Source organism: Hemitrygon akajei, chromosome 9, assembly GCF_048418815.1.
Source record: "Hemitrygon akajei chromosome 9, sHemAka1.3, whole genome shotgun sequence".
Lineage (NCBI taxonomy): Eukaryota > Metazoa > Chordata > Chondrichthyes > Myliobatiformes > Dasyatidae > Hemitrygon > Hemitrygon akajei.
In genome coordinates this window covers 120,435,399-120,457,617 of record NC_133132.1, presented here as the reverse complement: position 1 = coordinate 120,457,617, position 22,219 = coordinate 120,435,399, and the positions used below count along the sequence as shown (strand labels likewise).

Sequence of the window (22,219 nt, the reverse complement as noted above, 5' to 3'; positions counted from 1 at the left end):
CTGGCTTGCCTACAGAAGGCAAAGAGTGGTTGTAGACAGGTCATATTCTGCATGGAGGTCGGTGACCAGTGGAGTGCCTCAGGGATCGGTTCTGGGACCCTTACTCTTTGTGATTTTTATAAATGACCTGGATGAGGAAGTGGAGGGATGGGTTAGCAAGTTTGCTGATGACACAAAGGTTGGGGGCATTGTGGAAAGTGTGGACGGCTGTCAGAGGCTACAGCAGGACATTGATAGGATGTAAAACTGGGCTGAGAAATGGCAGATGGAGTTCAACTCAAATAAGTGTGAAGTGGTTCATTTTGGTAGGGCAATAGGATGGCAGAATATAGCATTAATGATAAGACATAGAACATAGAACATAGAATAGTACAGCACATTGCAGGCCCTTCAGCCCACAATGTTGTGCTGACCCTCAAATCCTGCCTCCCATATAACCCCCTACCTTAAATTCCTCCTTGGCAGTGTGGAGGATTAGAGGGATCTTGGGGTCCAGGTCCAAAGGACTCTCAAAGCAGCTGCGCAGGTTGACAATGTGGTTAAGAAGGTGTACAGTGTATTGGCCTTCATCAATTGTGGAATTGAGTTTAGGAGCCGAGAGGTAATGTTGCAGCTATATAGGACCCTGGTCAGACCCCACTTGGAGTACTGTGCTCAGTTCTGGTTGCCTCACTATAGGAAGGATGTGGAAACCATAGAAAGGGTGCAGAGGAGATTTACAAGGATGTTGCCTGGTTTGGGGAGCATACCTTATGAAGACAGGTTGAGTGAACTCAGCCTTTTCTCCTTGGAGCGACAGAGGATGAGAGGTGACCTGATAGAGGTGTATAAGATGATGAGAGGCATTGATCGTGTGGATAATCAGAGGCTTTTTCCCAGGGCTGAAATGGTTGCCACAAAAGGACACAGGTTTACAGTGCTGGGGAGTAGGTACAGAGGAGATTTCAGGGGTAAGTTTTTTACTCAGAGAGTGGTGAGTGCATGGAATGGGCTGCCGGCGATGGTGGTGGAGGGGGATACGATAGTGTCTTATAAGAGACTTTTGGATAGGTACAAGGAACTTAGAAAAATAGAGGGCTAATGGTAACCCTAGTAATTTCTGAGGTAGGGACATGCTCGGCAAAACTTTGTGGACTGAAGGGCCTGTATTGTGCTGTAGGTTTTCTATGTTTCTATATTTTTTATGTTGAGATCATACAGCACAGAAACCAGCACTTGAGCTGAATGGCCCATGCCAATCAAGGTGCCCATCTGGGTTCACATTCCCTCATTAGGTCCATATCGCTCTGAATCTTTCCTACTCATGTCCAATGTTATTGATGTACTTTCCTGAAACACTTCTTCTGGCAGCTCATTCCATATACTGATCACTCTCTGGGTGAAAACACTGCCTCTCAGGTTCCTATTAAATTACTCCCTCGTAGCTTAAACCTATACCTTCTAGTTCTTCATTCCCCAACCTTGGGAAAAAGACTGTGTGCACTCACCCTATCTGTGTTCCACATAATTTTATAAGATCATCACTGATTCTCCTATGCTCCAATGCGTAAAGTCTAGTGATATCAACCTCTCTCCCTTGAGTCATTGTAATATCCTTTATAATTATTCTCTTCGCTCTTTCCAGCATAATGGCATCTTTCCTATAGCAGTGCAACCACACCTGGACACAGTATTTCAAATGTGACCTCACCAATGTCTTGTGGAACTCCATCATAACGTCGCAACTAAACTCAGTGCCTTGACTGATGAAGGCCAGCATGACTCCACTCTTTCCCACAGATGCTGCCTGGCCTGCTGATTTCCTCCAGCATTCTATGTGTGATGCCAAAAGCCTTCATTACCACCCTGTCTACCTGTGATGTCACTTTCAGAGAACTATTTTGAACATAGAACTTAGAAATCTATAGCATTTTACAAGCCTTTTGGCCCACAATTTTGTGCTGACAATGTAACCTACTCTAGAAACTGCCTAGAATTACCCTTCCACATAACCCTCTATTTTTCAAAGCTCCATGTACCTATCTAAGAGTTTCTTAAAAGGCCCTATTGTACCTGCCTCCACCAGCATCACCAGCAGTGCATTCTACACACCCACCACTCTCTGTGTGAAAAACTTATCCCCAACATCCCCTCTGTACCTACTTCCAAGCACTTTCTGTGCCCTCTTGAGTTAGCCATTTCAGCCCAGGGAAAAAGCCTCTGGCTATCCACACCATCAATGCCTCTTTACTTTTATTTATTTCTACGCCTCGGTTCTACAACTCTTCCCAGGAGCACACGTTTATCTACCAAACTTGCAACACCTCACATTTATCCAAATCAAACTCCATTTGCAATTCCTTGGCTCATTTACACAGCTGATAATTTCTAATAACCGTCTTCACTGTCTATGACACCACCTATTTTAGTGTCACCTGCAAACTTACTAACCACATCTTCTACATTCTTCTGTGATGTAGATGACAAATAGCAATCGACCCAAAGCACAACGCTAGTCACAAGCCTCCATTCAAAGAAATTACTTTGCACCATTATCCTCTGCTTCCTACCATCAGTAAAAATGTGTATCTAATTAGCTAGCTCCCCCTGGATTCTATACAATCTAATTTTCCATAGCAGTTTTCCATGAGGATCGATATCATACTAAAGTCTATATAGCCTATGTCAACTGCCTAGGGCCCTCATTGACTATTTATTGTTAGTTCTTAAAACTCATTCATATTCATGAGATGTAATTTTTCATGTACAACAGTGTTGACTATCCTTAATCAACCAGTATGCTGCTTTGCACTGAATGGAGTAGCAGTGCAATCCTGTTGTTCTCAGCTCTAACTACCTAACTAACCCGTCTTTCCAAATGCACACACATCTTATTCCTCAGAATCCCCTCCAGACATATTGAAGTTACAGAAAACACAATATAAAAGGGCCTTGGCTTTCTTCAAAAGATTCTAGTCAATAAAACTCCATAGACATAAGGTGTTTTAAGTTAATGGAGCAATTTATTGTTTGGTAACCCTGAAGTGGTTAGTAATCTTTGAGACATAATATGCAAAAAGCATGCAAAGATCTCCAATGTGAAACATTTTGTGTAATCTGTTCACAGGCTGCCAAAAATCTATTGCACCTGCATTAAATCTCTTGCTGGAGAGCAGGATAATCTGCAAATGCCTGGACTCTTGAAAAAGGAACATGGCTCATGACAATTTTACTTATAACAAAAACGAAAATCTGTCGTTAACGTTAGAAGCTCACTATACAGACAACCATATTTTCCCTTTTATCGAATATTCAGCTGTTATTGACCAGTGTACGGAGTTGGCTGAAGCACAGTTTCTCCTTCTCAAGAAAAATGATAATAGGTACATTCTAAACACATTCTAATTCCAACCTGTTTGTTTAAGAACTGCGCAGACACAACATTCTCCTGCCAGTCAGGTGAAGAGCTCTAAAAGGAAGGTAGCACCTAGCAGAGCGGTCATAGAAACATAGAAATCTACAACATGTTAATAGACAATAGACAGTAGGTGCAGGAGTAGGCCATTCGGCCCTTCTAGCCAGCACCACCATTCACTGTGATCATGGCTGATCATACACAATCAGTACCCCATTCCTGCCCTCTCCCCATATCCCTTGACCCCGCTATCTATAAGAGCTCTATCAAACTCTCTCTTGAAAGCATCCAGAGACTTGGCCTCCACTGCCTTCTGGGGCAGAGCATTCCACATATCCACCACTCCCTGGGTGAAAAAGTTTTTCCGCATCTCTGTTCTAAATGGCCTATCCCTTATTCTTAAACTGTGGCCTCTAGTTCTGGACTCACCCATCAGCGGGAACATGCTTCCTGCCTCCAGCGTGTCCAATCCCTTAATAATCTTATATGTTTCAATCAGATCCCCTCTCATCCTTCTAAATTCCAGTGTATACAAGCCCAGTTGCTCCAATCTTTCAACATATGACAGTCCCGCCATTCCGGGAATTAACCTTGTGAACCTACACTGCACTCCCTCAAAAGCAAGAATGTCCTTCCTCAAATTTGGAGACCAAAACTGCACACAATACTCCAAGTGGGGTCTCACCAGGGTCCTGTACAGCTGTAGAAGGACCTCTTTACTCCTATACTCAATTCCTCTTGTTATAAAGGCCAGCATGTCATTAGCTTTCTTCACTGCCTGCTGTACCTACATGCTTGCTTTCATTGACTGATGTACAAGAACACCTAAATCTTGTTGTATTTCCCCTTTTCCTAACTTGACTCCATTTAGATAGTAATCTGCCTTCCTGTTCTTGCAAACAAAGTGGATAACCTCACATTTATTCACATTAAACTGCATCTGCCATACATTTTCCCACTCACCCAACCTGTCCAAGTCACCCTGCATTCTCATAACATCCTCCTGACATTTCACACTGCCACCTAGCTTTGTATCATCGGCAAATTTGTTAATGTTACTTTTAATCCCTTCATCTAAATCATTAATGTATATTGTAAACAGCTGTGATCCCAGCACCAAACCTTGCAGTACCCCACTGGTCACAGCCTGCCATTCCGAAAGGGACCCGTTAATCGCTACTCTTTGTTTCCTGTCAGCCAGCCAATTTTCAATCCATGTCATACTCTGCCCCCAATACCATGTGCCCTAATTTTGCCCACTAATCTCCTATGTGGGACTTTATCAAAAGCTTTCTGAAAGTCCAGGTACACTACATCCACTGGCTCTCCCCTGTCCATTTTCATAGTTACATCCTCAAAAAACTCCAGCAGACTAGTCAAGCATGATTTTCCCTTCGTAAATCCATGCTGACTCAGACTGATCCTTCTACTGCTATCCAAATGTGTCGTAATTTCCTCTTTTATAATTGACTCCAGCATCTTTCCCACCACTGACGTCAGGCTAACCGGTCTATAATTCCCTGTTTATTCTCTCCCTCCTTTCTTGAAAAGTGGGACAACATTAGCCACCCTCCAATCCGCAGGAACTGATCCTGAATCTATAGAACATTGGAAAATGATTACCAATGCATCCACAATTTCTAGAGCCACCTCCTTAAATACCCTGGGATGCAGACCATCAAGTCCCAGGGACTTATCAGCCTTCAGACTCAACAGTTTATCCAACACTGTTTCTTCCCTAATATAAATTTCCTTCAGTTCATCCATTACCCTAGTTCCTTTGGCCACTATTACATCTGGGAGATTGTTTGTGTCTTCGTTAGTGAAGGCAGATCCAAAGTACCTGTTCAACTCATCTGCCATTTCCTCATTCCCCATAATAAATTCACCCGTTTCTGTCTTCAGTTGCCCAATTTTGGTCTTAACTATTTTTTTGCTTTTCACATACCTAAAGAAGCTTTTACTATCCTCCTTTATATTCTTGGCTAATTTACCTTCGTACCTCATTTTTTCTCTGCATATTGCCTTTTTTGTTATCTTCTGTACCTTTGTTATCTTCAAGCCCTTCGGCCCACAATGTTGTGCTGACCATGTAACCTACTCTAGAAACTGCCTAGAATTTTCCTAACACATACTCTCTAGTTTTCTAAGCTCCTTGTACCTATCTAGGAGTCTCTTAAAAGATCCTATTGTATCGGCCTCTACCACCGTCGCTGGCAGTACATTCTATGCACCCACCACTCTCTATGTGAAAAACTTACCCCTGACATCCCCTCGGTACCTACTTCCAAGCACCTTAAAACTATGCCCCCTCGTGTTAGCTATTTCAGCCCTAGGAAAAAGCCTCTGGCTATCCACACGATCAATGTCTTTCATCATCTTATACACCTCTATCAGGTCACCTCTCCTCCTCAGTCACTCCAAGGAGAAAAGGCCAAGTTCACTCAACCTACGGCATGCTCTCCAATCCAGGCAACATCCTTGTAAATCTCCTCTGCACTCTCTCTATAGTACCCACATCCTTCCTGTAATGAGATGATCAGAACTGAACAATGTGGGGTCTAACTAAGGTCTTATATAGCTGTAACATTACATCTCAGCTCTTGAACTCAATACCATGGTTGATGAAGGCCTACTCACCATAAGCCTTCTTAACAACACTATCAACCAGCGCGGCAGCTTTGAGTGTCCTATTGACACAGACCCCAAGAACTCACTGATCTTCCACGTTGCCAAGAGTCTTACCATTATTATATTCTGTCTTCAAATTTGACCTACCAAAATGAACCACTTCGAACTTGCGTCATTGTGGGAGCAGTTGTTGTTGGAGTAGTAAGGCTTTGGCAGTAAGTAAGGCAGGGCTTCGGTGAGAACAGGTGGAGGCAAGGTAAGGAGGTAATTTCATTCCTTATTTCTTATTCTGAATTAACTCTAGAGAGAATAGGGGAACGTCTACAGTGCCAGTGTTGTTTTGTATGTCAGATGTTGGATTTCTGGGACACTTCCAGCCTCCCCAATGGCCACATCTGCAGCTCCTTAGAGATCGTATTAGGGAACTAGAGCTACAGGTCGATGTCCTTCCACTTGTTAGGGAAAGTGAAGCAATGATAAACAGGAACCCCAAGGAGGAAGTCACAGGAGACAGATAAACGGGTGACAGTCAAGAGAGGGAAGGAAGAACATCAGAATGTGGAGGGCACCCCTGTGGCCATCCTCCTCAACAATAAATACTCCAATTTGAAGCAACAGTGCCTCTGGCACTGAATCGGGCCCAGTGGCTCAGAAGGGTGGCAGATAAAGGTGTGGTGGAAGAATTAGAGCAGAGGGAAGGGATTCAAGATTTCTGGAAAATAGGGACCTCTCTTGGAGCAGGTGGGACCTGTACAAAAGGGATGGGTTGCACTTGAATCTGAGGGGGAACAATATTCAGGCAGTTAATAAACAGGCAGGTTTACTAGAGCTTTTGGGAGTGGTTTAATCTAATATGGCAGGGAGATGGGAACCAGTGATATAGAGCTGAGGATGAGTCAGCAGGTTTGCAAGTAGATGATGGGTATAACTTGGATGTAAGGAAGGGCAAGCCAATGATTGGGTACAAAGTTAAATTGTACCACAGGGGCAAAATTCAAAAGGGCAAAAGAGCAGGACTGAAGGTGCTGCATTTAAATGCATGTAGCATTCAGAAAAAGGTGGATGAACTCATGGTGCAATTAGAGATTGGTCATTATGACACTGTGGACATCACTGAGTCATGGCTGAAAGAAGGTCATAGTTGGGAGCTTAACATCAAACTTTGTATCGAAAGGGCAGACAGTGGTGTGGCTCTGCTGGTAAGGGATAGAATTACATCTTTAGAAAGAAGTGTCATGTGGTCAGAGAATGTTGAATCTTTATGGGTGAAGTTAAGAAACTGCAAGTGTAAAAGAACCATTATGGGAAATCATATTTAGGCCTCCAAATGGCAGCCAAGATGGTGGGGTTGAGATTGCAAAGGGAACTGGATAAGGCATATAATAAAAGTAATTACACAATTGTAATGGAGGACTTCATATGCAAGAGGATTGGGAAAATCAGGTTGGTGTTGGATTGCAAGAGAGGGAATTTATTGAATGCCTACGAGATAGCTTTATAGTGCAGCTTGTGGTTGAGCCTACTCAGGGAAAGGTTATCTTAGAGTGGGTGTTCTGTAATAACCCACATCTTTTTAGGGAGCTTAATGTAAAGGAACCCTTAGGAGACAGAGATCATAATATGATTGAATTCATACTGCAATTTGAAAGGGAGAAGTACAAGTCACATGTACAGTATCACAAGGGAATAAAGGGAATTACAGAGGCATGAGAAAGGAACTTATCTAGGTGGATTAGAGGAAGTGGTAGGGATGATGGCAGAGCAAAGATGGCTGAAGTTTCTGGGATTAGTTAACAATGTGCAGGATAGATATGTCCCACAGAGAAAGAACTTCTCAAATGGCAGGGCTCAGAAACCATGGCTGACAAGGAAGTTAATGACTGCATAAAAGCCAAGGAAAGGACATATGAGATAGCAAAGGTTGAGTGGGAAGTTGGATGATTGGGAAGATTTTAAAATCCAACAAAAGGCAACTAAAAAAAGCTGTAAGAAAGGAAAAGATGAAATATAGGGGCAAATTAGCCAATTATATAAAGCAGGATACGAAAAGTTTTTCAGTTAAATACAAAGTAAAAAGGAGATGAGAGCTGATATAGAACCACTGGAAAATGATGCTGGTGTGGTAGTAATGGGGGACTAAGAAATGACAGATGAACTGTGTTGGAGTCTATTATTGAGCATGAGGATTCAGGGTACTTGAGATCAGCATGGTTTCAGCCAAGGGAAATCTTGCCTGTTAAGAGTTCTTTGAGGAAGTAACAAGCAGGGTGGACAAAGGAGAGGCAGTGGATGTCATTTACTTGGATTTTCAGAAGGCATTTGATAAGGTGCCACACGAGGCTGCTTAACAAGATAAAATCCTGTGGCATTACAGGAAATATATTGGCATGGATAGAGGAATGGCTGACTGATGGGAGGCAGTGAGTGAGGTTAAAACGGGCTTTTTCTGGTTGGCTGCTGGTGACTAGTGGTGTTCCACAGGGGTCAGTATTGGGACTGCTACTTTCTACATTGTTTGTCAATGATTTAGATAATGGAATTGATGGTTTTGTGGCAACATTTGCGAATGATACAGAAATAAGTGGAGCATAGGTAGTTTTGAGGAAGCAATGTGATTGCAGCAGGACTTAGATACATTGGAAGAATGGGCAAAAAAGTGGCAAAGGGAATAAATACAGTGTTGGGAAATGTGTGATAATGCATTTTGGTAAAAGGAACAATAGTGCAGACTATTATCTAAATGGGGAGAAGGTTCAAACTTTAGTAGTGCAGAGGGACTCAGGAGTCCCTGTGCAAGACTCTCAGAAGATTAATTCCCAGACTGAGTCTGTGGTAAATAAGACAAATGGAATGTTGGCATTTATTTCAAGGGGAATAGAATATAAAAGCAAGGAGATAATGCTGAGACTTTATAAGACACTAGTCAGGCCACACTTGGAGTACTCACAACAGTTTTGGACCTTATACCTCAGAAAGGATGTGTTGTCTTTAGTGAGCATCCAGAGGAGGTTCATGAGGACTATTCTGGGAATGAAGGAGTTAACATATTAGGAGCGTTTGAAGTTTTGGGTCTATACTCACTAGAATTTAGAAAAATGTGTAGGGATCTCATTGAAACCTACCAAATTTTGAAAGGACTATTTAGAGTGGTTGTGGAGAGGATGTTTCCTATGGTGGAGGGTATCCAGAACTAATGGGCACAGACCCAAATTGAGGAGCAACCTTTTAGAACAGAGGTAGGGAGGATTTTTTTTAGCCAAAGAATAATGAATCTGTAAAATGCTCTGCCACGGACTGCAGTGGAGGCCACGTCCTTGCGTATAGTTAAGGCAGAAGTTGATCATTTCTTGATCAGTTGGGATCAAAGAATATGGCAAGAAGGCAGGTATATGGGATTAAGTGGGATCCAGGATCAGCCACGATGGTATGGTGGACCAAACTCGACGGGCTGAATGACCTAAGTCTGCTCCTAGGTCTTATGGTCTTATCTTATCTTTATTAAGTTGGCTGTGCCAAAATCTACCAGTCTACCATAAGAAATATGAACAAGATGTGAACACCATCCCATTTGCCCAATCCCAAAAAGCTCAAACGTAATTCTACTCTAACCTGGAGGAAAATCAACAGCCCAGGTTGTGAACCCTCTCAGTACCTGTTTTTTAAAGCTATGTTTAAAATGTATTCTGCTACCTTTGATACTTCAGCTATCAAAAACCTCCTTGCATTGCAATCTTTACATAATGCCACATAAAACATCGGAAATAGAATTCTTCAATCTGATTGGATGTTCAGGAATCATTGGTTCAGGGCAGGAAACCCTCAGACGGAATCCCAATGGGAACTAATACTAGAAAATGAAAGTCCAACACAGAGATTCTATATTATTGGGATAATTTTCTTTGAGGCCAGCTGCAACCACAATCATTTTGCCCCTGACCAAGAAGTACAAGTAAATATTGTATAGTATTGTACGATAAAGCACTCTTTTGGTATAATATCCTGCAGGACTTTATCTTGATTTTAAAGTAATTGCCAGCTAAATTATCCTTTTTAAACCCATGGTATCATTGAAAACTTATGATACAGAAAAGGCCATTCAGTCCATTACATATCATATTTTATATTTTGGTTTCAAACTTCCTTTATTTTTCCCATTGTTTGGGTAACTTTCCAAATATCATATTCCCTTTGGTAATTTATTTTTTATTCCTTTTGTAATTTGCTTACACCTTTGCCTTACATTTCATCTTTAAGTTGATCCTTAGAGTTGCTTTCTTCACATGTTTGTTCTCATTTTATATTCAAATGCAACTTTTTCTAAATTTTGCATTTCTCTTGAACAATGATCAATAGCCAGTTTTGTCAGTGCTCCTCCTAAGAAACATTTCCATAAGGGTAGCATTCATCTTTATACTTTGTCACTTCAAGCTGCATAAGTCACCAGGACCAGATGAGATGTACTCCAGGCTACTGAGGGAGGAGATTGCTGAGCCTCTGGTGATGATCAATGAGGACAGGAGAGGTTCTGGAGGATTGGATGGTTGCAGATGTTGTTCCATTATTCAAGAAAGGGAGTAGAGATAGCTTAGGAAATTATAGAACATTGAATCTTACTTCAGTGGTCGGGAAGTTGATGGAGAACATCCTGAGAGGCAGGATTTATGAACTATTGAACAATATGATTAGGAATAGTCAGCTTGGCTCCGTGAAAGACAGATTGTGCCTTACGAGCCAGATTGAATTTTTTGAGGATGTGACTAAACACATTGATGAAGGTAGAGCAGTAGATGTAGTGTATTTGGATTTCAGCAAGGCATTTGATAAAGTAACCCATGCAAGGCTTATTGAGAAAGTAAGGAGGCATGGGATCCAAGGGGACATTGCTTTGTGGATCCAGAACTGGCTTGCCCACAGAAAGCAAAGAATGGTTGGAGACAGGTTATATTCTGCATGGAGGTCGGTGACCAGTGGTATGCCTCAGGGATCTGTTCTGGGACCCCTACTCTTCGTGATTTTTATAAATGACCTGGATGAGGAAGTGGAAGGATGGGTTAGTAAGTTTGCTGATGACACAAAGGTTGGAGGTGTTGTGGATAGTGTGGAGGGCTGTCAGAGGTTACAGCAGGACATTGATAGGATGCAAAACTGGGCTGAGAAGTGGCAGATGGAATTCAACCCAGATAAGTGTGAGGTAGTTCATTTTGGTAGGTCAAATATGATGACAGAATATAGTATTAATGGTAAGACAATGTGGAGGATCAGAGGGATCCGAGTCCATAGGATACTCAAAGCTGCTGTGCAGTTTGACTGTGTGGTTAAGAAGGCATACAGTGCATTGGCCTTCATCACTCATGGGATTGAGTTTAAGAGCTGAGAGGTAATGTTACATTATATGGGACCCTGATCAGACCCCACTTGGAGTACTGTGCTCAGTTCTATTCACCTCACTACAGGAAGCATGTGGAAACCATAGAAAGGGTGTAGAGGAGATTTACAAGGATGTTGCCGGATTGGAGAGCATGCCTTATGAGAATAGGTTGAGTGAACTTGGCCTTTTCTCCTTAGAGTGACGAAGGATGAGAGATGACCTGATAGAGGTGTACAAGATAATGAGAGGCATTGATCATGTGGATAGTCAGAGGCTTTTTCCCAGGGCTGAGATGGCTAGCACAAGAGGGCACTGTTTTAAGGTGCTTGGGAGTAGGCACAGAGGAGATGTCAGGGGCAAGTTTTTTATGCAGAGAGTGGTGAGTGCATGGAATGGGCTGCCAGCGACAGTGGTGGAGGTTGATACGATAGGGTCTTTTAAGAGACTCCTGGATAGGTACATGGAGCTTAGAAAAATAGAGGGCTATGGGTAAAGTCTAGGCAATTTCTAAGGTAGGGACATGTTCAGAACAACTTTGTGCGCGGAAGAGCCTTTATTGTGCTGTCGGTTTTCTATGTTTCTAACATTATGATAAGCATATTAGCAAACACGAGGAAATCTGCAGATGCCGGAAATTCAAACAACACACACAAAATGCTGGTGGAACACAGCAGGCCATGCAGCATCTATAAGGAGAAGCACTGTCGATGTTTCGGGCCGAGACCCTTCGTCAGGACTGACAAAGGGTCTCGGCCCAAAACGTCGACGGTGCTTCTCCCTATAGATGCTGCCTGGCCTGCTGTGTTCCACCAGCATTTTGTGTGTGTTGTTTGATAAGCATATTATGTTGCCACCTCTATTCTTAATCACTTTGGTTCATTTTCTATTACTAGATCTTTTAGATTTTCCCTCCTAGCCATTTTATTTGGTGAGGGCTGAAATTCCCTATGATTTTTTTTTATTTTAGTGATTCTTCTTCGGCTTCCATTCCAATATTTGGTCATCTGTGATATATGTCTGTAGCTGATCTCTTCTAGTCCCTCACCTCAACCCAGATGGAAACAGTTTCCACTGCTTTGTTAATTATGTTCTTTCTTGCCCATGTTATTGCTCTATTCAGGAGCCTCATTTCCATATGTTTCCCCTGAAAGTCACCAGTATTTGATTGCCCAGCCTAGCCATTGGACTCTTTCTTAACATTAGTTTCCTCATTCAAACTAACGATTACAGATGCTCACCCAAACTAAAAAGAATTGATTCCCATTAACTGAAAATTGTGAAATGATGTTGCCATTTAATCAAAGAACTACAGTTTACTGACTAATATATTCCATATGTAGTACGTAGATAAAATTATGGAAAGAACAAACTTTGCATAGGGGACCTCTATCAGTAGGAATTTTGTGATAATAGTGGTGACTGAAGTAATGGTGTCTGTCTTATCTGATTGTGTGTGTTTATAAAGCTACTGATGCAATGAAGCATATAACAAACCTGTTCTATTTCAATTCTCATTGAATTCAGCTGTAATCTTTAGACAACATTAGTATATTAACAGAAGGGGCTACATCTGGAAAATGAATTTAAATAACCATTGGCATGGTAGCACAGCAAATGCAAAGAGAATCAGTATCAACCGATTTCTAAGAACTCTGCAGGAAAGAGTTCTAAAACTCATTATATGCTGATTATCACGAGCCTAGAGAGCACAAATGATAGCTTATAATTAATTATTAAAGGATGTCCAGGAAACTTAGTTTAGTATGCAGGTCCTATCCCGGGTTTAGCAATTCACTCAGAATTAGTGCAGTTGAAAGTGAATTCGTAAATCCATTTGCCTAACGTTTCTTTTACTATCTAACCAAAACTTAAGAAATAATGCCTACAAAAATCAGCGTAGGAGTTTGACACCAAAAGCAAAACAAAAAATAGTATAATGGCTACTTCTGCTGCCCCCTTTCTTTGGTTAACTGATACCATCTTTCAAAATTTGGACTGATAGCTATGGGGTACTTGGCTGAGTCCCAAAAAAACTGTGCTGATCAGCTGGCTGGAGTGTTCACCGATACCTTCAGCAGTCTTGGGGACTTTTTCAATCCTCCTCAAAATTTCAGATCTGGAATTCAGGGTACACGTTAGCAGTTTGTAGATAACCTTTCCCAGGTTGGTGTTTGTTACTGCAACTCTTATTTTTTAGATTGTTTTTAGATTTTAATATCAAGTTATCACCAGCGTCTCAACCTTGCGAACTAATGGAATTGCCCGCATACACGAACTGAGGGCCATTGCGAAGGGAAAAGGAGGGGATGAAAGAAGAAGAAATAAATATTTGAGGTTTAATTAGGAGTTGGGACATCAGAAGCGGCCAATAGTAAACTGGAAGTAACGAAAAAGAGTCTTTGAGACAGACGCCACAGTATAATGGTCTTTTTGGCGGACAGACGACGCATCGTGTTGCAGATATTATTAATGTCAGTGTAACATTGCCTGAGGTTGACATTCTTCACAGGAGTGTTTCAAACAGCCCGTAACACAGGGTCATGAGAGCAGCGATCAAAACAAGGTCAAACTAATGCAAGTTGATGGATCCTTAGTCCCCTCTCCCCCTACCTGTAAGCAAAGTGTTTATTGCTAAGCACCTGCCAGCCGGTTGTTCTCCTGAGTCAGGGATTTTGGAAGATGACGGCCAACGCCTCGCAGGTGTAGAGTTTCACCGCTGTCAAGTGTCTCCGCGCTATATCCTTCAAGTCCCCTTGTCGAAACTATCAACTTGCGGGCAAACGCTCAGCAAAGCCCCTCGTGCCCAATTTGCTGCTCTGATTTACGAACTTGATTACCTGAGCTGTTTGTGACCGAGCAAGAGGTGAGCAGAGGATGGGGCATTCACTGTGAACATTACAGTAAACTCTTTCTTGTTGTGGTAACCGGTGGTGAGAAGAGGCCGCCTGGCCCCACATCCAAAGCGGCTTCTGCCAACGCCGACCCGCAAGCGAATGCAGCCTGGGATTTTCTGTCTGCTCCGTTCCCTCGTCCAACACCCCTACCATAAATCTCCCCTCCACCTGATACTGTGAGACTTGTCCTCCATGCTTTAACTAAACCGAAACGATTCGTGGTTTGGTTAATTCGGCCCAGAGCTTAATCCCAGCGACACCCCCGCTCCCCCTGCCCAGGCCCCTAAGGTCAGTGTCAAATCAAGGCTGGTGATCTGCCACTTGCCCACTCATCACCCAGTGATCACCCCGACCCGAGGAGCTGGGGGTGGGGGGGGGGGGAGAGAAAACTTTCACACCATAAAAACTGCAACATAAACTATAAACAAGAGAAAATCTGCAGATGCTGGAAATCCGAGCAACAGACACAATATGCTGGAGGAACTCGGCAGGCCAGACAGCATCAATGGAAAAGAGCACAGTCGACATTATGGGGCGAGTGCCTTCATTAGGACTCCAACTGGCCGCGGAGGCAGTCCATTTAAACAGAAGACAAAAGCCCGGACACTTCTGCCGAAATTATCTGAAAAACGTCCTGAGTCGGTTGTGGGGATGGTTGGAGCTGGCCGCGGATTTACAGCCGTTAAATCAGATGGAATCAGATTAGCGTTACCCTCTCGAAAGTGACAGTAAATGTAGGCGAGAGGACCCCCGATCCGGGTGGAAATTCCTGGTGATTGTATGAGGTACACCAGACCGCGGGCATCCCGTGCCCATCCACTCTACAACCTGACGGCTCAAACCCCCTGGGTGGTAAACTGGGTATCGGGCCGACCCGGGGAACAGGTGCCGGCCGCTCAGGTGCGGCGTTAACAGGTGCGCTGCGTTCCCTCACTCACTGGCTGAGCCCGAGGCAGAGAGCGCAGAATCCCACTCGACTCCTGTAAGAGGAAAGACCACTCCTTCCCTTGCTTCTGGGTGGGGGGGGGGGAGCGTAATTGTGAAAGAAATAGACCCCATAATATCCTTTCCTCCTTAACCAACACCCGACACCCCCCCCCCACCCCGAACCCTCAGATCCACGCAGAACTAGACTTGAAGAAGCAGCAAAACGAGTGCGTTCACTTACTTATCGTGTTCTTGTGTCATCTTCTCTTTCCCCCCACCCCTGTCACACAATCTCAATCTCGCTCTCCTCGGTCGGTCCAACTGGACTTTCTAGTTGGGCCAACGTGCGGCGAAACCCGAATAGCCAGCGTCTCCGCTCGGCGCGGCGGTTAAACGGGTTCTGCGGAGATGTTTTTGTTTTCCTTTCTCTTGCGCGCACACACACACACAAACTTTACAACCCAGTATCGTTGCAGCAATTCAGGTACAGAATGAATTGCGGGTCTCAATAGGATTGGATTGCCAGCGTGTTTCCCCGTCCCTCCTTCCTCTGTCGGTCGCATGTGATTGGCCATGCTAATAGCTGCAGGTAACGGGGTGTGAACTCGGTTTTCACGAGCAACCTGTTCCCGCTTTCACCTGTGATCTTGAGACAGATCAGTGAAAAAAAAATGCTTATAACCAGGACTGGCTTAAAAATGTTGATACACCAACTTTGGATCCTCCCACCTATCACAAAAGGGACGCTTGCGTTCGTATGGTGGCATTTAGCTTTCAGGTGTTCCAAAGCTCTGCAATGCCAGGTTGCTTAACGACTAAAAATGATGGAACCCTGCAGATCTATCAACGAAGAAAAACAAATTTTAAAGATCCTGCGTGTTTCTTTTTGTAGTGACTGTTGTAGCAAATACAGTTATCGCGTGCATTATCTGCCGCGAACTGCAAAGTGCCATTGACCGGATGATCTGATTCAGTAATGGTAGTCGAGGAGTAAACATTCCTGCTCGTGAATTAGTACCAAGGGATGTTCTGCATCCATTCGAGAGATTGTGCAGCTACTTTAGCACTGCGGTGAAATGCACGCCCGGTGAATGTTTGCATTATATATTATCCCATTACAATTTGACTTACGTGGTTGGTTGAAAGTTCTTCACAACCATCGACTAAAAAAGATGAAAATAATGTTGATTTTAACCTAGTCTGGCTTTTCACAGTAAAGATCTGGCGAAAATAGAGACATGGTACAATTTGCTATACACGATGAACATTGCGCAAGATATTTCCAAAAATGGTCCAAGTTTAAGGGGAAACTTCTCCACTCAGAGGGTTGTGAGTGGTGCGTGCATGCTAGATTTCAACGTTTAAGAGAAATTTGGATAGGTGCATGGATAGTAGGGACATGGAGGGCTATGGTCCTTGTGCAGGTCGATGGGAGCGGGCAGTTTAAATGGTTTCGGCATGGACTGGATCGGCCTAATGGCCTGTTTTGGTGCTGTACTTCTCTATTACTTGTTTTTCACAAACAAATTGTATGAACTTGTGTAAGAGATAACTGTCCGTATTAGCAACGTAGTTTATTGTACTATGACCATTGTATAAGTAAAAGTTCTTGGTAATTGCTTAATTGTATCTTTTTGTAACACCATACCAGCTTAAGGGAAATTTTCTATTATTCATATAACACAGTGACCTATTCAAGCAATGGACTAGTTTAATAAATAAATGCATGCATTCAATGATATTTTCTGTTAAAATCAGTTTTAGAGTACTATTACTCTATTTCATTCCATTTCTGCAAAGAATAGATTAATATTTGAATATATGATTGGATTTTCCCTGTACCATTGTACTTTAGACTGCCTTTATGCAAGTCAACCCTCAATTTTGTTTCTTTTTAATGTTGAATATATGGATTCTTAGAATAAACACTATACTCCAATCAACAATTTTAAAACATGATCAGTTGAAACTTAATCTCTCTCTTGTAGTTTTACCTTCTACTTATTCATATGTGAGTTTCAAGCTTTATTTCATGCACTGTAAGACATGTTAGAATGATGAACCCTCCAGTTTGCCAGCTATGTGAGCATCTTAATGCTGTCAGCTGCTATCTCTGAGCAGCAAAGATCCTTCTGCACTGACTCCGAACAGAAGATCCAAGCCAATATATTCCATTTGCAATGTGCTGTCCTCAAACCTCCCAACTCCCAAGATTGCATCAAAGTCTGAGAAATCTAACACGGATTTGAAAGTAGCAACAGCACCAAGTTCTCACATTATTGATATTTTGTATTCTTATAGTACTGATTCGGTGCATTCTTGTCAGGAGAAACAGTTTTTTTTTGTTATTCAGCAGATCAAGCAGCATCTGTGTAGGAAAAGAATTATCAACATTTTGTGTCACAACTCTGCATCAGATAAATACTGTATCCAACTCCAGGTGTCTAAAAGCAGACTGGTAGAAGCTATTGACTGTCATTGGGAGTGGACGGTTTGGGCAGTGAGAGTAAGGTGGGTTTCTTCTGTAAACGCAAAACTTTGTGATTAATAGCAGTTTCCAAAAAAAAAGACACATTCAGTTTCTGAGGAATTTGTCTCAGTACTTGAATTCAATGAAAAAAAACAAAAAAAAACATTTGACCTCAAATGAAGCTGAACTGTTAGCTTTGAAGTTCAAAGTTTATTATCATGTATATGTCATCATATATTACTTTAAGATTCATTTTCTTCAGGCGTTTACAGTAAAACAAAGAAATTCAATAGAATCAATAACAAACGAAACCCAGAGTCTGACAAACAACCAATATGCAAAAGACAAAATGTGCAAATACAAATAAGAACAAATGATAATAAATAATCCCAAGAAAATGAGTTGTAGAGTCATTGAAAGTGAGTCCATAGTTCAGTGTTGAGGTGAGTGACGTCATCCATGCTGGTTCAGGATTCTGATGGTTGAAGTGTAATAATTGTTCCTGAACTTGGTGGTGTGGGACCCAAGTCTGTTCTACCTCCTTCCTGACGGCAGCAGCGACAAGAGCATGGCCTGAATGGTGGGGATCCTTGATGATGGATGCTGCTTTCTTTCTTAGTGCCCTCTACAATAATTTTAATTAAGAAATGATAATAAAAGTAATAAATGCTGTGTCATTTATAGAATTTCAAAGTTCCAAATTATATCACCAAGCTTCCCTTGGTTAATCTATACAGGTACATTTTGCCTGTTAGATAACTTATTTATGACAACGTTGTCCCAGAGTGGTAGATAAACACAATGTCAGGACACCACTGTTTGTTATGGTTATCAAAAGGTAATCGGACCCTTAGAACCCATAAGGATTAGGCTCGGACAGCTAATCAATCTCTACTCACTTACTGTCAATTCACCAAAAATTATGTATGACAAAAGGATGCAGGATACTTTTATTGGAAATACCATATCTGCCACTCATTCCACGACATCTTGCATGTTCATCTTGTGTCAGTGCATATGGAGTTATGCTGCAGGTGCAGGTTGCTCAGGCAAAGCTGTAATAAGGAAGAACCTGTTATTTTTCCTAAACGTACTATGAAAGTAGACTCTGCAGGGTACCAGTGGAACTGAGAAATTGTTTTGGATGACAGCCTGCTCTTTTCTAAACTTCTGGAAACATCTGTAATTGTTTACCATGGGAAGAGCAAGTTCTGAAACATACCACTTAACTTCACTGCTGAATAAGATCTATATTTGTACTTGGTACAGAAGGTTTGTTTGATGTCAGTTATCCTAACATACCTGCTTTGGTAGTACAATGTTTTTGTTTACATTTATGCTTTTACTAGGCATTTACATTTCTGGAAAGACCAGGATGATCGTCAGTCCTTTGTTCTGGCCACAGCAAGCTACTTTTTTTGAACTGCTGCAGTTAGTATGGTAAAGGTGCATTAAACTGGTAAATTCTAACAATATAGAGACAGTAATAAACAACCAAATCCAGATGGTGCATTATTTAAAGAGAACACAGAGAGATGTGTTCCTATCACCCTCTTTCTTTCAGGCAGCAGAGGTCGCAGGTTTGAGAGGTTCTTAATGAGAAACATTGATAAGAAGTTAACACGTACAAACAAGCTGGAGGAACTCAGCAGGTCAGGCAGCATCCGTGGAAACGAGCAGTCAACGTTTCGGGCCAAGACCCTTCATCAGGACTGAAGAAGGAGGGGGCAGGGGCCCTATAAAGAAGGTGGGGGGAGGGTGGAAGGTGCCAGGTGAAAAACCAATCAGAGGAAAGATCAAGGGGTGGAGGAGGTGAAGAAGGAATGTAAGGGGAAAGCACTGAGGGTAGTAGTAGAAGGCAGAATCATGAAAGAGGTGATAGGCAGCTGGAAGAGGAGGCAGAGTGAAGGTGGGATGGGGGAAGGGAGAGAGAGGGAATTTCCGTAAGTTGGAGAATTCGATGTTCATACCAAGGGGCTGGAGACTACCCAGACGGTATATGAGGTGTTGCTCCTCCAACCTGAGTTTGGCTTCATCATGGCAGTAGTGGAGGCCATGTATGGACATATCCAAATGGGAATGTGAAGCAGGTAACGGGGTGTGAACTCAGCTTTCACGAGCAACCTTTCATGAGAACCTGTCCATCCGAGATGGACCAAGTGAATTTGAGGGCTGGGTGAAAGTTAGAGGCAAAGTCAATGAAATTGACGAGCTCAGCATGGGTGCAGGAAGCAGCACCAATGTAGTCGTCAAAAGTTGGGGAGCAGTACCAGTATAGATTTGGAGCATAGACTATTCTACATAACCCACAAAGAGGCAGGCATAGCTGGGGCCCATGCGAGTGCCCATAGCTACACCCTTGGTCTGAAGAAAGTGGGAAGAGCGAAAAGAGAAGTTATTAACTGTGAGTACCAGTTCCGCCAACCTGAGGAGTGTGGTGGTGTTGGGGAACTGGTGAGGTCTGTTGTCAACAAAGTAGCGGAGGGCTTTGAGGCCTTCTTGATGGGGAATTGAAGTGTATAAGGATTGAACATCCCTCTCCCTTCCCCCATCTCACTTTCACTCTGCCTCCTCTTCCAGCTGCCTATCACCTCTCTCATGATTCTGCCTTCCTCTACTACCCATAGTGCTTTCCCCTTACATTCCTTCTTCACCTTTCCTGCCTATCCTCTCCCTGCTTCACCTCCTCCACCCCTTGATCTTTCCTCTGATTGGTTTTTCACCTGGCACCTTCTACCCTCCCCCCACCTTCTTTATAGGGCCCCTGCCCCCTCCTTCTTCAGTCCTGATGAAGGGTCTCGGCCCGAAACGTTGGCTGCTCGTTTCCACGGATGCTGCTCGAACCTGCTGAGTTCCTCCAGCTTGTTTGTTCGTGTTGATTTGACCACAGCATCTGCAGTGTACTTTGTGTTTACAATTGATAAGAAGTTTCTGTGCATCTGGGCACAGTAACTCAAATATCCAAAGCCTTTTTTTTTAAACTTGTGATATTTTTAGTACTGTGCATCAGATTTTCAAAATGTGAAAGTAGGATGTTTTAGGATTAAAAAAATGGGTGTCCAATTTTGATCATTTTGATGTTGAAATAGAAAACAGAATTAGTTTGTATGAAAAAGTAATTACAATACTGTTTGTTAACAAAATACTTCTGATTATGAGGATCTGACGATATTCTGAATTTTACTTAGTTAACAGGAAAAGTGAAGATGCTGGTGTGCTGTGAAGTCTCAGCTTGAAAAATCAAGAACACCCTGAGTAGCAGCCCCAAAAGAATGCAAAATATATAACAATACTTAGCACAATCTTGTTGTGCACCCCAGATCACACAATGAATGTGGTAAATTGCTCAAAGAAGTCCCACTGAGCCAAATCAAACACAAATTGTTCATAACTATTGTACACTTTTGCGGATGAAAAAGAATTCTGCAAATGATTTTTAGAATCATAGAGTATGACAGTCAATTCAGATTTAGAAACCATGTAGGGGTCTGAATTAGCACACAGATGTAATAATGTAAAGAAAAAATATCAATAATAAATTTTAAAATTAAGATTTGTATAGAAAAGATTCACAGAGTAAAAGCATCAGTTAGCAAAATAAAGAAAAATTAATAACTGCAGAAACATGTAGATATATATGTGTCACTAAAACAACTCATTCTATGCGTGTGGTACGTTCATGTCTTATGTAAATGCTCCACAATAAAAAGATTTAGATATTTTCTCCCATCAATATGTGGCCTTTTCACTTTAAACTCAGTAAAACACTGAAAGAATCTCATGAACATCTCCTTTGCTGAATTTTAATTTATTTGTTATTACAGATAGAAGACAAAAGCCTACCGAAAACAGACTCAGCAAGTCCCTGCGTGCTCAGTTTCGACAGTTCTAAGTAAGGAACTCCCATCTCATGACTAAGTCATCTTGCCTTAGGGTTAAGAGAAAAAAAACTAGTACTTATTGTATCTCTAATTTGAAATACACCTTGCAACTTTTCTGTTAATAATCGTGGGAGCCTTTTTGCTTCTGCATTCACCTATGAGTTTCCGTCTGCTAAAATAAATGGTTTAACAACTACAGATGAAAAACCAGGAAGAATGTGCACTTACAGGTAGAAAACTGACCTGGGAAGCAGTCATCAAAACCAGGAAGCAGTGTGAATTAAACCGATTTTAAAGGTCATATGTTGTTAAACACTGACTGTTAGCTACTAGGCTAAAAGCATCAGGAAATCAATGTAAAGTGGCTGATCATTGTCAAAACTGGATGTCTCAAGACCCACTATTCAGGCCATGGGTGAAGTTTGAGGAATGGAGAACAGCAAATGTAAACTGATGCTTACAGAGAGGACAGTGTTTGCATTTCAGAGGAGTTGCAGGGATGGGCAGTTGGGGAAGTAGGTGAAGGTCTTATGGGGTCTGGAGAACCAGCCCTCTAACTGGATCTCAAAATGCTCCTTTCAGGAATACTGCAGCTAATTCCTGCTCAAGAGAGATAGCAGAAAAAAAATCAGTGGTCAAGTTCCAGGAATAACT

General features: G+C 42.2%; 1 protein-coding gene and 1 long non-coding RNA gene across 4 annotated transcripts in view; one reads left to right on the top strand and one right to left on the bottom strand.

Moving 5' to 3' along the window:
• The window catches only part of grhl1 (grainyhead-like transcription factor 1), a 109,506-nt gene extending 93,805 nt beyond the window's left edge, over nt 1-15,701 (bottom strand). For 2 of the 3 annotated variants that reach the window (XM_073056885.1, XM_073056886.1), the window contains exon 1: nt 15,456-15,701. In XM_073056885.1, coding sequence (XP_072912986.1) covers nt 15,456-15,475 — 20 coding nt within the window. In that variant the 5' untranslated portion in view covers nt 15,476-15,701. Of the gene's footprint in view, nt 1-14,032; nt 14,205-15,455 lie in introns of those variants that run through there. The other variant, XM_073056888.1, reaches the window with a different exon arrangement.
• The window catches only part of LOC140733493 (uncharacterized), a 96,331-nt gene extending 74,407 nt beyond the window's left edge, over nt 1-21,924 (top strand). The window contains exon 4 of the long non-coding RNA XR_012100295.1: nt 21,509-21,924. This is a non-coding gene — a long non-coding RNA (uncharacterized lncRNA). The remainder of the gene's footprint in view (nt 1-21,508) is intronic.
• Nucleotides 21,925-22,219: the final 295 nt, after the last annotated feature.